The 15,313-nt window shown below is 52.0% G+C and overlaps 1 protein-coding gene across 11 annotated transcripts in view; it reads left to right on the top strand.

Moving 5' to 3' along the window:
- Ksr1 (kinase suppressor of ras 1) overlaps positions 1–15,313 on the top strand; it is a 133,094-nt gene that overhangs the window by 91,899 nt on the left and 25,882 nt on the right. For all 11 annotated transcript variants that reach the window (XR_388355.4, XM_011248771.3, XM_011248770.3 and 8 more), the window contains 4 exons: positions 7,191–7,338; positions 9,367–9,790; positions 11,435–11,439; positions 13,698–13,758. Coding sequence is in view for 10 of the 11 variants with exons in the window: in XM_011248771.3 (XP_011247073.1) it covers positions 7,191–7,338; positions 9,367–9,790; positions 11,435–11,439; positions 13,698–13,758 (638 nt within the window). In the remaining variant the exon portion in view is untranslated. The remainder of the gene's footprint in view (positions 1–7,190; positions 7,339–9,366; positions 9,791–11,434; positions 11,440–13,697; positions 13,759–15,313) is intronic.

Here is a 15,313-nt window from a genome sequence, read left to right as displayed (position 1 = left end):
TCTTGGTGAGTGGGTGAGTCACATCTGTGTGTGAGGTCTGGGGGCTTTGAGTTGTTTTGGCTGAGACTTGATGCCAGGACCACTCCTGGGGGTGGGGGTGCTTGGGAGGCTCCTCTGACTGTGGGGGCTGGGCTGCCACAGATATTTTCTTTTCTTCTGTTAATCCGCCCTCTTCAAGCATGTTTGCCTTTGGAACTTTCCTTAACATTGAGTCCCCACATCAGCCCTAAGAGTTGGAAGACTGCACACTTCATGTGCAGGGTGGCTGGCTCATTGAGATAGCCTGGCCACCAGGGTGCTCACTGCTGGGTAACAGGTCTCATGTGACAGCAGAGGAAGGCTTTAGAAGCCTCTGGTCTGGCTGGGCGGTGGTGGCGCGTGCCTTTAATCCCAGCACTTGGGAGGCAGAGGCAGGCAGATTTCTGAGTTCGAGGCCAGCCTGGTCTACAAAGTGAGTTCCAGGACAGCCAGAGCTACACAGAGAAACCCTGTCTCAAAAAAACAAAACAAAAAAAACAAAAACAAACAAACAAACAAACAAACAAACAAAAAAAGAAAAAAGAAGAAGAAGATGGGGAGGAGGAGGAAGAGGAAGAAGAGGAAGATGACGAATGACGACGACAACACAGGCCCTTCTCATCTGAGTTAGTTACCACCAAGTGGAAAACAACCATTCAAAGATAGTTCAAAATGTCTTTGCTATTTAAACAGACAGAGGACAGACAGACAAACCAGGGTCTTATGCAGCCTTAAACTTACTATGTACCTGGCTTTTGAAGTAGTGACCCAGCTGCTTCAACCTTCCCAGTTGTGGGTAACAGGCTTGGCACACCAAGCCCAGCTTAGTTTTGTTTTTTGTTTTTGTTTGTTTGCTTTTAATGCTAGAAGTTCTGGCACCCTTCCTGGCTTTCTCCATTCCCATAACACTGAGAGCAGTGGGTGGGTTTCTGGTTAGCTTTGGAGTTTGTGGCAGAAAACATCTAATCATAAAAGGATGGGTATAGAGATAACTCCACTGCTGCAATTTCTGGGGACTAGGGTTTCCCCCCTCCAGTTCCCCATGTGCCTCCTCATGCCACAGAGATTAAGTGGTAGAAAGAACTGTCACCCAGAAGTGACAGCAGCAGACTGGTGTAGATGGAGTGCTAGGCAGTCTGATACATCCATGTCTGGGGGTGTGTATCCATACCCCTAGAAGCCAGGCAGAAGCGCTGAGTGGCCCATGATGGGGTTGGGGCCAGGGTGGTGGAGGCTCCAGCACATGGAGGGCTGTAGGGCGGCTCTCCTCTCCAGCATTCCCGCTGCCATCCACTGTGATCTTGTCCGTCTCCTAGCACTGTTTTGAATCTGATCATGAAGAGCAGAGACGAGAGAAGACTAGAAATGCTACACTCCTGCCGTATTCAAGGGGGGAGCAGCTTGATCCCCAGGCTTCAGAGGAGCAAGGGACACTTATGGCTAATTTGAAGCTATAGGAAAAAATCGTGTCTTCTTTTTACTTTTCTTTTATGTATTAAAGAAAAGGATGCGTGCGAACATTTTAGTTCTCTTTTTCCAGGAAAGTTAATTCCCTTGGATAAAGAACAAAGGGCCTTCTGTGTTACTTAGTGGTTCTGTTGAAATGTAGGTAATGTCGGTAATTCCTCCAGGCTCTGCCCAACAGCTACCTAGCAACAGCTTACGTAGCTGCCTGCCAGATATGAACCAACCTGGGGTATAAGAACTGCTTGGCTACCCCCATTATGTATGTGTTCTCTCTTTCCCCCTCTCTCCTTCCCTCTCTGCCTCCCTCCCTCTCTCCCTCTCTCTCTCCCTCTTCTCCTCCCTCTCCCCCTCTCCCCCTTCGCTCTCCCTCTTCCCCTCTCTCCCTCTCCCTATGAGTGTATACCTGTCTGTCTCTCTGTCTATCCTCTCTTTCCATCTCCATCTCCTGTTCTCTCTCTTTCCCATGGTTCCAGGCTGGCCTCTTCCCCTCTCCTTTCTCTTTCCATCCTTCTGGCTCCCTCCTTCCTCTGCCTCCACTCCTTTCCAAATCCCCTTCCCTTCACCATCAGCTTCCTTCTGTACTAGGCCTGTCACATGGTGGTGACTCCTTGGAGACAGCTTGGCCAGCCCTCTGAGGTGCTCCCTCCCGAAGCATTCTACTGCCGTTTTATAAAACACAACAGGTAGAGATTGGTTATTTTGAAGTAGCCCTCTCCCCTAAAAGGAAGCGTCCAAGTTCCAGCTTAGCGATCGCCATCATGGGACAGCAGCAGGAGCCCCTGCATCTGACAGGCTGCTATTTAAGTTCTGTGAACTCCTGGAGCTTTAATAGATGGACTGGGTGGTGTGGGCTTCCTGCATCGGTTCTAGTAGAGATAGCATACACAAAGCAGTGGACATATTGCCCCAGCAAATGGGTGGTGGTAATGACTGTAATTACTTTGTTTGAGAAATTGTAAGGGTGTGTGTCTTAGTTAGGGTTTTACTGCTGTGGACAGACACCATGACCACTGCAAGTCTTATAAAGGACAACATTTAATTGGGGCTGGCTTACAGGTTCAGAGGTTCAGTCCATTATCATCAAGGTGGGAGCATGACGTCGTCCAAGCAGGCATGGTGCAGGAGGAGCTGAGAGTTTCACATCTTCATCTGAAGGCTGCTAGCAGAATAATGGCTTCCAGGGAGCTAGGATGAGGGTCTTAAAGCCCACACCTACAGTGACACACCTACTCCAACAAGGCCACACCTTCTAATAGTGCCACTCCCTGGGCCGAGCATATACAAACCATCACAGTGTGGTTGATGAAGAGGGGATAAAAGGGAGTTGCTTCCTATTAGCTTTATTGCTAGGTTGGAAGTTGGGGTTCACATGCCTGACTTCGTCATTGCCACCACAGCGTATGTCTCTCATCTTCGGGAACCTGCTGACTCAGCTTTCTCGGCAGTATGTGTGCATGTGGGCGTGTGCCCATGCGTGGGTGTCTGGGTGACCAGCCGAGGACATCCCACCCGAGGTAGAATGTTGCTTTATGTAGTTGCCTTTGGACTTTTGCTTGAGGCAGGATCACCCAGTGGCCCAGACTGGCCTCCAATTTAAGAACCTCTTGGATGTAGTTCCCAACTGGGATTCCAGGCATGTGCTGCATGTGCTGAGTGCAGTTGTGTGGAAGTAAAGGTCACCCATCCTTGATCCAACAATCTTATCAAGCTGCTTTCCATGGCAAAATGAAGGGGAAGGATGGCCAGGCCGCACTGTGGTGACGAACAGTTGCTGGGGACGTAAGGAAGACCGGTGGGGCAGGCGAGAAGCTCCTGTGTGCGAACTGGTCTTTTATCAGCGTCTCCTCCCGGCACCGCCCTCCACAGCAGTTTCCTGTGGGTTTGCATGTGATGGAGTGGAAGGATTTCTGATAACCAAGAGTTTTTCTGACCACTGGTTCTTGGTATTGTGTATTTCTTTCTCATTGTGGTGGGAACTGTTGTAAACTATACTGAGAGTCTTGCCGGAGCCCCAGCGGAGACGCAGGCACCTATGGGAGGAGGAACGTGGCCCACACGAGTCTCCAGGATTCAGTCAGTTCAGCTTGACCCTTGAGTCTAAGGTTTGCAGCACTGCAAGTGCACCAGCAGGGAGATTACTCTTTTGAAATAGAATCTGAACTGGGTGTGGTGTTGCAGGCCTGTAGCCCAGCACTGGGCTCTGAAGCCAGAGGATCACCTGGACTTGGGAGGCCAGCCTGAGCTTTCTGTAAAATCGCTTCCAGCCCAGCTAGGATATAGTATAAGGCCCTGCCTCAAAGAAACAAACAAAACTAGATCCAGGTCGCCTTCAGAACCCTTGAAATCCTTCAGGCTTTCTAGACTTACTGATCTGGGGTATGTGGGAACCCCAGTTACTGCACATGTAGAAAGTGTTAAACGGCAATAAGAATGTGGAAGACGATGAAGACGGCGATTGTCCAGTCCAGCCATGGAGGTGTTTGCTGGCTCCCTGTACTTGTTTGTATCTTAGTGCATAGGGATTACTTCTTTGCTCAGCCCCCGTAACCCGCAGAGGCCAGAGGTGGATCTTCGGACTCCTAGGGTGGGAGGAAAGGTCCAACTGTGAAGTCAGTCTAACTCAATGTTCACGCTTATATTAGTTTTCTAGTGCTTCGTACTGTTCAGCAATGTCAGGCACTGCCCCTGTGGAAGTTCCCAGCTCTTCAGTGGGAGGATCGTGAGGAGCTCAACCCCAGGCCAGTGTTGCAACCGTTGCAACCTTCTCTGCATAGACTCTTACAAAGCCAAGTGAGATGTTAGTCAGGCTAGGTAGGCTTTTGGGGAAGCTTTGAGGAAAGAATCCATTTCCAAGTAAATTTAGGTTGGTGGCAGAATCCAATTTTCTTTTCTTTTTTCCCTTCCCTTCCCTTCCCTTCCCTTCCCTTCCCTTCCCTTCCCTTCTTCTTCTTCTTCTTCTTCTTTTTTTGTTTTTTTTTTTGTTTTTTTGTTTGTTTTTGTTTTTTTTCCAGACAGAGTTTCTCTGTGTAGCCTTGGCTGTCCTGGAACTCACTTTGTAGAACAGGCTGGCCTCCAACTCAGAAATCCACCTGCCTCTGCCTCCCAAGTGCTGGGATTAAAGGCGTGTACCGCCACCACCTGGCTAGAATCCAATTTCTTGTGACTTTTAGGGCAGAAGGAATTTCCCTCCACCTTACAACAGTCCCTCGGGGTAAACTGTCAAAAGTTGAATGGGAGAAAAGCCCCGCAAGAACGTTACACGCTCAGATTTAGTGCAGTTGTCCCCACTGGCCAGAAGATCCCAACATTCGTATCTATTTGTGCAGGGAGGGAGGGAGGTGGGCAGTTTTGAGAGGACCTTAGGGACAGAAAAAGCTTCTTCGTGTTAAGTGATGCTTTTGGAATTTAAGTGAGCCCAAGGGACCAACATCATCTTGCAGAGAAGAGGAAAGGTGAGTGGCTTCCAGTCCCTAGTCATCTTTTCCGAGAGGAATATAGGAATTTTAGGAGAGGCAGAGGCAGTGGTGTGTTACCTGTGGCTAATGCAGCTAAGGACATTCCAGAGAAGGCATCTCCCCAAAGCATGGGAGAAGCGAGAGCAGGTGACGGGGCCCTGGTTCTGAGCCCCTGTCTGAAACATTTAGTTCATTTCTGTCAAGTTGCCTAGTCAAAGCATTTGGGGAGGGTCACTCAGGCCTGAGCTTCTGGTCTCTCACTGGGTGTCAGCAGCCTACAGGCCACCGGAGAGGCCACCCACATTTCTCCTCAGGTGACCCTCCATCTCCAAGGTCTGCCTGAGTTCTTTTCACATGGGCTTTATGGGGGTTAACCAAAGAAAGCCATTTGCTTTTGAAGGGCTCTTGAGTGTTGCCACGTAATGTTGTCAGGAATGGCACCAAGACTCAAAACTCTTGAGGGGGCTGGAGAGATGGCTCAGTGGTTAAAAGTACTAGCAGTTTTTCCAGAGGATGCAGGTTCAGTTCTCAGCTCCCACATGGCAGCTCACAGTTGCCTATAACTCTGGTTCCAGGGGATCCAGCGCCCTCTTCTGGCTTCTGCAGGTACCGCTCAGACATGGTACCCAGACACAACAGGCAAAATATCCATACACATAAAATAAAAGTTAAGATAAAAAAGAAATCTCTTCTAAGGTCGGGCATGGTGGCTCATGCCTTTAATCCTAGCACTTGAGAGTCAGAGGCAAGTAGATCTTATGGATGGTTGTGGCCACCATGTGGTTACTGGGAATTGAACTCAGGACCTCTAGAAGAGTAGACAGTGCCCTTAACCTCTGAGCCATCTCTCCAGCCTCCGACACAAAAGCCTTAAAAGTTCCCTCGCCACTTTTCCCTTTACCCCCTGAAGAGATTGTGTGTGTGTGTGTGTGTGTGTGTGTGTGTGTGTGCATGTATCTCTGTGTGTGCAAATACTCACATACCACAGCATGCATGTAGCAATTACAGCCTTATGGGATCCAAGAATAAGACTCATGTTATCATGCTTGTCCTCAAGTTACCCCTACCTGCTAAACCATGTTGCTGGCCCAATCATAGATGTTTTTAATTGTTATTATTAATGTGCATATATACAATACATGCATATGTGCATACCACAGTACACATGGACAGGGACAGATGACATCATTGTGGAGTCAAGTTCTTTCCTTTTACCTTTTCTGGGTTCTGGGGATTGAACTCAGGTCCTCAGGTTTGCAGGCAAACTATCTTAGTGCCCCACCCCCACCTCCCGCAAGACATTTTGTCCAGCAGTGTCGCCCTCTGAGGCTCATTCTCTAGGTGTAATGTGATCCCAGTGACCTGCAAATTCTCCCCCAACCACTGAGCTACACAGCCAGCTCTGCTTCCCTAACCACTGAGCTACACAGCCAGCTCTGCTTCCCCAACCCCTACCCCATTTTTAGACAGTCTTAGGTAACCCGGGCTGGCCTCAGGCTTCTTGCGAAGGCAGGAATGGCCGTGTGCTTGCCATCCTTCAGCCTCTAAGAAAGCTAGAATTACAGGCACAGGTGTGCACATCATTAGATCCTGGGGCTTTGTGCATCCTGGGCACACTGTGCCAGCTGGGCTACAGCCTCAGCCTTCACTTTTTATTATGAGACAAGGTCTCACTGTTACCTTAGCAGGCCTTGACTTCACTTCCTAACCCAGGCAGGCTTTGAACTTAGGATCCTCCTGCTTCTGCCTCCCAGTTAGAAGGGATGACAGGCCAGTCTAGCTGACCTACATTGACTGGCTTACATACAAGTCAGTAAGTGCTGTTTGGTTTTTGTGTTTTGTTTTGTTGTTTTATCCTTGTTAAAAGCAACTTAGCTTGAGATGTCTCTTGTGTGATTCAGATACAATCAAGTTTAGAAGAGCTTCCAAAGATGTCATAACTCCTAACTTTTCTGTACCAAACAAACAAACAGGCTTCGAGGCCCCATCCAGGGCTTTCTGGTGTTTTCTTCTTCCCCTCATCTCCAACCCAAAGGTGGCACTCTGCTCAGCTGCTGTCTCTGACCAGGGGGGAGGGGGGGGGTGAGTGAGAGAGCTCTGCTCCCGACAAGTGTGGCTTCTAGTCAGAGGCTGTCCGAGACAGCAGCTGGCCCCTGCCACTCAGCTGGGAGGCCAGGCCTCAGAGCAGAGGGCCAGGACTCCCACACTGCTCTCTCAGCCTTCTTCCTGTCCCCTCTGTGCCCCCCCCAGGAGATCCCCCAAGAGCTCACACTGGATGCTCTGCTGGAGATGGACGAGGCCAAAGCCAAGGAGATGCTGCGGCGCTGGGGGGCCAGCACGGAGGAGTGCAGCCGCCTACAGCAAGCCCTTACCTGCCTTCGGAAGGTGACTGGCCTGGGTAAGCAATGCCTGCTCTGCCCCAGGGTTCGATTCTGCCTGTGCTCCCAGGCCTGGCTGGTTCCCTTGGGAGATGGGACTTCTGCCAGAGTCGACCTTGGGATAGATAGGGGTAGTGTGCTTCGGGGTTTTGGGGGTAGCTTTGGTGTGGCTGTTTAGAAAATATACTGGGTCTTGGCCCCTAGGAAGCCTTCTCAGGGTCCCCGGGGCCTTGGAGCCCAGTTGGTCCGGCCAGTCTGACCTTAAAAGCTTCAGCCATTGTTAGGAACCCTAGCCTGCCTTCAGTTCAGGCTCTGTGTGCTGTGCCTCCAGCATGTACAGGAAGGCATCTGTGTTGCTCCAGCCCTTCCCACTAGCTTCCTGCATTCCACCTCCCTCCCTAAACAGCTTCCCTCTTGCTCCTGTCCTCATGAGCGGCTTCAGATCCCTGCTCACAAAGCCGCTGTGGTACCAGTGGGGCCTGAGCCCTGCATAGTTAGAGAAAACGTGCTGCTGATTGGAGAGTGCACACAGGGCTATCCCGGGCTGTGTATACTCCCGCCATTACCACAATCTCCCCTGGGATTATTCATAGGCACTTTACATCTGCCTTTGGAAATGGTTTCCAATGCCTGACTTAATGTTTCCACTACTGCCCAGAGAAGGCACTGACATGAGCCTAAGGAATGGAGGCAGGGAGGCAGGGCTCGTTTGAAAGATCTGAGTTACCTGCTTCATCTCCAGCCTCTTGAGGCTGAAAGAGGAGGCACCTGGCATTATATTCTTTTTTTTTTTCTCTTCTTTTCTTTTTAAAGACAGGGTCTCACTATGTAGTAGTGCTCATTGGCCTAGAACTCCCTGTCTAGAGCAGGCTGGCCTCAAACTCACAGAAATCCACCTGCCTCTGCCTCTGCCTCTGCTGAGTGTGCCACCATGCCCAGCTAATTTATTTTATTCCCCCGAAAGCACAGAGCCTAAGTTCTTTGTTCACGGCATCTGAGTTCCTGCGGTACTCAGTATGTCTGGGGTCCACCGTGCCAGGACACAGCTCTGGGGAAGGGAATTTCCACAGCTTCCTTTCTTGTTCTCTCAGCCGTGAGGCCGCTGTGTCCCTGTGACAGCCTGTGGGCTTCCCATCATCCCACATGACTTCTTCATTGGCCACTAGGGTTGAAAGCAGTCAGAGCATCTTGCTTGCACTCCAGCCTGGTCAGAGCACCCACCCCACCCCCACCGCACCCCACCCCCGGCCTCCCTGTTCCTCAGGTCCCCATCTGTACAAAAAGGCTGCCCCTCTAACAGGATTTTTGTGATGGAGAAATGAACTGGGGGTCGCTAAAGGTCAGGCCTGTGGAGGGTGGCAAATGTTGCCATCGTTAGCCTTACAGTCTCTGGTCTTTTCTTCCTGTGTCGTCTAGGCCAGCCTTGAGCTCATCCTCCTCCTGTGTCAGCTCCCTGAGTGCTGTGACACAGATGGGTGACACCAAGCCCGGGTGACACCTGGCTTCTGTTTCACGTTAGTGTGCTTCGTTTCCCTCTGTAAGCGAGGTCTCCTTGGGCATCCACCACCACACCCAGCTGACGGGGTTTTTGGAACAGTGTCTCTTGCAGCCTAGTCTGGCCTTGAACTCACTATGGAGTCGAGGGTAGCCTTGAGCTTCAGATTCCCTCCACTTCTACCCGCCCCCCCTTGAATACTGGGATCACGGTGTGTGCCTGGGATCACGGTGTGTGCCACCTCCCACCCAGCTTTCCCTTGATCACACACTGCAGCGTTTTTTTAATGGGAGCTGCCACCTCTTCCTTTTCTGAGGCCCCACTTTGGGGTGGGCGACCCAGCATTTCCTCAGTACAGCAGAGAGTGTGACATCAGTGCTCATAGCCTGGTGTCAGCTGAGTGCCATGGAAGGCGCTGTTGGGTGGAGAAGGGGAAGCTGGGAGCAGAGCCTGCTGCTGAGTAATGGTGTTACCTCCGTCACGGTGTCATGCTCTCCCATAGTAGTGGCGCCCCTGAGTGCCTTGTATTTCTGACCGACTCCTTGGCCCACAGGAGGGGAGCACAAAATGGACTCAGGTTGGAGTTCAACAGATGCTCGAGACAGTAGCTTGGGGCCTCCCATGGACATGCTTTCCTCGCTGGGCAGAGCGGGTGCCAGCACTCAGGGACCCCGTTCCATCTCCGTGTCCGCCCTGCCTGCCTCAGACTCTCCGGTCCCCGGCCTCAGTGAGGGCCTCTCGGACTCCTGTATCCCCTTGCACACCAGCGGCCGGCTGACCCCCCGGGCCCTGCACAGCTTCATCACGCCCCCTACCACACCCCAGCTACGACGGCACGCCAAGCTGAAGCCACCAAGGACACCCCCACCGCCAAGCCGCAAGGTCTTCCAGCTGCTCCCCAGCTTCCCCACACTCACACGGAGCAAGTCCCACGAGTCCCAGCTGGGAAACCGAATCGACGACGTCACCCCGATGAAGTAAGTCGGCCCTGTGGCACCACCCTCTTAGGCACATACTAAGGACTGATAAAGTCAACCCAGATAGAAGTATGGAGAACAAAAATAGGTGTCCATCCCTATGATGCAGTTGGACAGAATCCCAACAGATCTCTTACTGTACACACACACACACATGTATAAAATGGTGCCGTGTATCAGTCAGGATAGGCTAGACTAGGCCACAGTAACAAACAGGCCCTGTATGTCCAGTGCCTCAAGTGTCAGACTTGATTCTCAGAGGCTAGCCCGTCTGGACATTACTTACTTGGTCACTGGCAGATCACACAGTAAATTCTCATGGGCAGTAAAATCCAGTTGGTTCTCTGTGTTCATGGGTTGCTCCAGAGAATCCAACCACTGAAGGACTGAAAATACTGGGAAGGAAGGAGTCGGGGATGCGGTTTCATGGTAGAACACTCACCATATCTAACCACACGAAAAGAAAACAGTTGGGGGAAAAAACATTACCTGTGGCTGTACTGAGCATGCACCTTTTCCCTTATCTTAATTTCTTAACCAACAGTAAACAACTATTTAAATAGCATTTACACATGGTCCAAAGGCCATAAATGTGTGCCCTTCCTCCCTAAATCCCCACTACCAATAGCCATATCAACCAAAGCAACCTGACTTAAGAACCTTCCCGGCACACTGCTGTATAACTCGGTCAGCATATCCCTTCCGGTGGACATTTAGACCATTGTGGGTCTTGCTGTTTTCTCTGGGTTCTTTTTATTTCCCTGAGGCTTCAGGTGCCTGGCTCTTTGACATGGTGTTCCTGTTCTAGAGGGTTCCCGGGGCCTTAGTGTCCCTCATGGCTTTGTGCGTGCATGAAGCCTGTGTTGGGTCCATTATGTGTCAGACCCTGGATGACTGAGATGATTCTGCACTATGGAGCAGAAACCCAGAAGCTGCCTGTGCTGTCCCCTCTCTACCCAGCTGTGCTGCCCAGCCCGGGTGCCCCCACATGCAGCTGTAGAATACAGGACAACCGCCTCAAGGCCCCAGGTCCACCAAAGAGGCCTCACAGTGGCCTGCAGCCAATGCCTTGTTTCTCATTCTCTCCTAAGAAGAGCAGTAGACATTGTTTTGGTCCCATGTTCAGGTAGAGAACGGATGCTCAGGCCAGACCTTGGGATTCTGAGTACATTCCCCTCAAACCCAGCCACCTGGTTCAGCCCTGATAGGGACTCCCTGGCAAGCTCCAAGGGCAGCAGAAAGTCCTCACTCCCCCTAGCTGCTGCCTCCTTGGGCAAGGGAAGCTCCATGTTTGCTCAGAGCATGTCCCTGCTTGACCCTTCCTGGAATCTACCTTCCAGCTCTGCATGGCTGAGTCTCTGCCCTCCTACCCAATTCCCTGCCTCTCTAACAGACCAATCCATCCCCTTTTTCCTGGACCTTAGGCACTCATCCCCATGGGCCATGTGACCTAGGAAGACCCTGTTTTCTTGGTGGTAAAAGTGGGGTGAATCTGCTATGTTGGGTGACTAGCAAGGCCTACCCAGGGCTAGGTCTCTGTCCCTTGTCCCAGCCCTTGGCTTGCTCTGTAACCAGGTAGCTTTCCAAGCCCAGACTGAGCCAATGTGGTGACATCACCCCTTGCTCTCCTTTTTGTCTCTCCAGGTTTGGTAAGAACAATTCATTGTCATCCCTTCTGCCACTGGAAGTCATGGTCGAGTCGATGTCCCCATCCGGGGTGGATTTCTCTGAGCACACCTTAGCCCCATTGGCTGTTCCATAGTCCAGAAGCAAAAGTGTTGGCAGCCACTTCGTGAAATAGCTCTGAGACAGCTGGCCTTAAAATGACAGGCTGGCCCTAGCCTAGCCTATGGAAAGTTGAGACTTTGAAAGTACCCTCATGAGCCCCGCCCCAAGCCTGGCTCCACCTTGCCATCTATGTAGTGACCCCTGTGCCTGCTCCTGCCTTCTGAGCTGCCTCAGCAAGCTGTGCTCTGGGTGGGGAATGTCTTCCAGCTGGACCCTGCTCAAGGCTCAGGACTCCCCTCCGTAGGAGACAGGAATTCCTAGAGACAGCTCCAACCCTGAGAGTACAAGTTCCCCAAGAAAAAGAGGAGACCCAGGCCACCCTGGAGTTCCACTTTCCTCCCATCTCCAACTGGGATTAGGGTCTCACACGCACTCACAAACTGTGAGGTCCTGTGACTCTGTTTTGGGTCATCTGAGTGCCCCAGGAATGGCTAGGGTTTTCTCAGTGAAATAGCGATTTGTTTTTCTACTAGCTAGATGGTAATAGTGTCTGGGGTGAGGCCTGAGGAGAGAGGGCAGGCAGGGCCTGGCAGGCAGTGACAGTCCTGGAGGGAGCTCCCGCACCATCCCAGGAAGGCAGAGAAGGAGGAGAAGGTACTGCACTCCTCTCTCTAGGGCCCTTCCCAAAGCCTGCATCTCTGACCCTAGGATACCGCTTACCACCAAAGCCTACATCTCTGACCATCACTCCTCATTCTCGGGTGGCTGTGGTGGCCAAGGGCCCAGGGCAGTGAGTCTGTGGGGCTCCCAGGACCAGGATTCCATCCGGACCCAGAGCCGTGCTGCCTGTCACAAAAGGCTGCATACTTGTGGCCGACATGAGAAATCAGAGGCCAGGCCCTGAGCTTCATGGCTGGCCGCTCCCTTTGCTACTGTTTCTCGCAGCTGCGGGCTCACACCTCTCACAGTGCTGTCTTTTGACATCCTTGGCCACAGACTGAGTGGGGTTGGCCCTGGGAGGAAGTTGAGAGGCAAACAACCTCATGGAGGATGTGCCAGAGAGCCGCTGGTGATAGCGCTGTGGGCTCCCTATTGTCAGGAGGGCAGCAGAGGCCCTTTTGTCACGATCACAGTTCCTTGTTTGGTGTGGGCCGGGGGTCCTTGTGCTGCTGAGTCTGTGGTACCCGGCCTTAGACAAGTTAGCGTGCCGGGAGTACCAGCTGTGAGAAAGAACATTAGGAATAGGGAGAGTAGCTGCCCTGGAGGGGTGGGACATTTGTTATCTGAGTACTGTGATTCTTAATTTTGGGGGGGTATAGAACCCTTTGATATGTTGGATAAAAGTCCACACCATGTTTACCAAACAAAAAGCCTGCAGTAGTCTACTGACCACCCCTGGGGAGTTCTGGGTCCCTGAATCTTCTTTGGGCTCAGAAGAATGGGGCACAGGTCGGTCATTTAGGCTGTAGGTCATGGACAGGGCCCAGCCATTGTTCTACCTCAAAGTTGGCTTTGCCATAAACACTGGTATGACTGCTCTTAGAGGAAGCCATATTAGGAGAGAGAGCTCTCAGGGGGCCTGCATATGGTAAGCAGAGGGGACCCTCCAAGCCCGCGGTCCTCCTCAGCAGAGAAAGGGGAGCAGGGGTCTCCCTACAGGTTCAAGGGATGGCCCGGAAGAGCCACACCATCTCCTTGCTCTTCTGTGATCAGCAAGGACTATCCCCAGGGTGCTGCTGGCTGGAAGAGTGCAGGTGGAGTTGCATGGCTGACCAGCCCCGTGCCCTGTGCTGAGGTCAGGTGTCCACCAGTTTAACCAAAATTAGCCAGAATTGAGTCCTAAAGGTGAATGCCCAATGAAGGAGAGCCAGAGGCTGGTATGCACATGAGAGTCTCTCAGCTTTGCATCCATTCCACTGCCTCCCACCAAAGCAGACTGGCAATATAGGCAAGTGTGCCACCTGAAGAGCTAGGCAAGGACCCAGTGTGAGGGTGACCACACGGCCTCCTGCACTAGCAGGGTCTGGCCCATCTCTGTGTGATGGGTATTGATTCAGTGAAGCGTCTCTGTGCATCAAGCCCCGTCTAGCCTGTGATCTCTGAGATAGAAGCTCGCAAGCAGAGGTCAGCTCTACAGAGCCTCCCCAGTTCACCCAACTTGGCTTCTTTCCACCCACAGAACTCCCTCATGGATCCCCACAGCTGGTACGAAGGGATATCGGGCTCTCGGTGACGCACAGGTAGGTTCAGCTGTGGGCAGTACAGAGCTGACCTGGACTCCACAGGGTACTGTTGGGTCTGTCTTGGTTGCTCTTTGCCTCTGGCCTATCTGCTTGTCTTATGACAAAGCTTGAGCTCTTGAATTATTTAACCAGACAACTTTTGGGATTTCTGGTCCCACTTGAGTCTTCGTCTCATCCTGCTGAGGATTATCGCTCTCCCTCTTCAAGAGACATAGGACCACAGTCATGGCAAGAAGCCACAGATTTTCCGCATTCACCTCATGCCATGCAGGTCCTAAGGCCATTAGGGTCCTCCGTGGAGGTGCTGAAAATCTATGTTCCTCAATGCAGCCCACAGGCTTCTCTGCCTGGCCGTCTGGATTTATTTTTTTTATATTTATTATTATATCTAAGTACACTGTTGCTGTCTTCAGAAGAGGGCATCAGATCTCATTACAGATGGTTGTGAGCCACCCTGTGGTTGCTGGGATTTGAACTCAGAACCATCAGAAAAGCAGTCAGTGCTCTTAACTGCTGAGCCATCTCTCTGGCCCCTTATTTTATTTTTGAGACAGGATTTAACCATGTAGCCCTTGCTGGCCTGGACTTACTATGTAGACAGACTGGCCTCAGACTCACAGAGATCCTGCCTCTGCCTCTGCCTCTGCCTCTGCCTCTGCCTCTGCCTCTGCCTCTGCCTCTGCCTCTGCCTCTGCCTCTGCCTCTGCCTCTGCCTCTGCCTCTGCCTCTGCCTCTGCCTCTGCCTCTGCCTCTGCCTCTGCCTCTGCCTCTGCCTCTGCCTCTGCCTCTGCCTCTGCCTCTGCCTCTGCCTCTGCCTCTGCCTCTGCCTCTGCCTCTGCCTCTGCCTCTGCCTCTGCCTCTGCCTCTGCCTCTGCCTCTGCCTCTGCCTCTGCCTCTGCCTCTGCCTCACAATTGCTGGGATTAAAGGTATCCAGCAACAACCTGGATTTTAACATTTCCAGAGGTTGATGTTTGTAAAAGAGTGGCAGAGCCTGAACCCTTGTATAAAAGAGGCCCCTGGAGACCTTTGTTGAGAACCATCCAGAGGTCTGGCCTCAATGCTCATGAGATGAGTGTGCTAGCCACATGGTTCTGGACGGCTTGCAGGACAGTGCCTTGGGTTGCCCATGCTCTGGTTGTCCCTGCTAAAGTCTGTTGTAATCACAGCAGGGAACACTGTCAGGGGCTCAAGGGCATTGCAACTTGCCAGGGCCTGTGGTTTCCATGGAAACTGTGGGCTATTTTCCAGCTGTGCTGATACTGGCCTCAAGTTCTCACCCAAGGGGGAGTTCTAGCTCCCAAGAGTTGAACAGTGCATCTGAGGTCACTGTCACCGAGGCAAAGCCTGAGCCCTTTGCTTGGAGGCAGAGCATCTTCTTGTCCTTGCCAGGATCCGTCAGCCGCTGTCTCAGGGACGAGAATCCCGGGCACGTACGGCTAGGATAGACCACCACCCACCTCTCTGAGTTGCTTTTTCCAGATTCCTGGACCCACCTAACTCCTGGAGGTGGATGTGATCCTCAAGTGAGATTTGTGGGTGTGTTACACACGG

Source organism: Mus musculus, chromosome 11 (assembly GCF_000001635.26).
Source record: "Mus musculus strain C57BL/6J chromosome 11, GRCm38.p6 C57BL/6J".
Lineage (NCBI taxonomy): Eukaryota > Metazoa > Chordata > Mammalia > Rodentia > Muridae > Mus > Mus musculus.
This window is presented reverse-complemented; position numbering and strand designations above follow the sequence as displayed.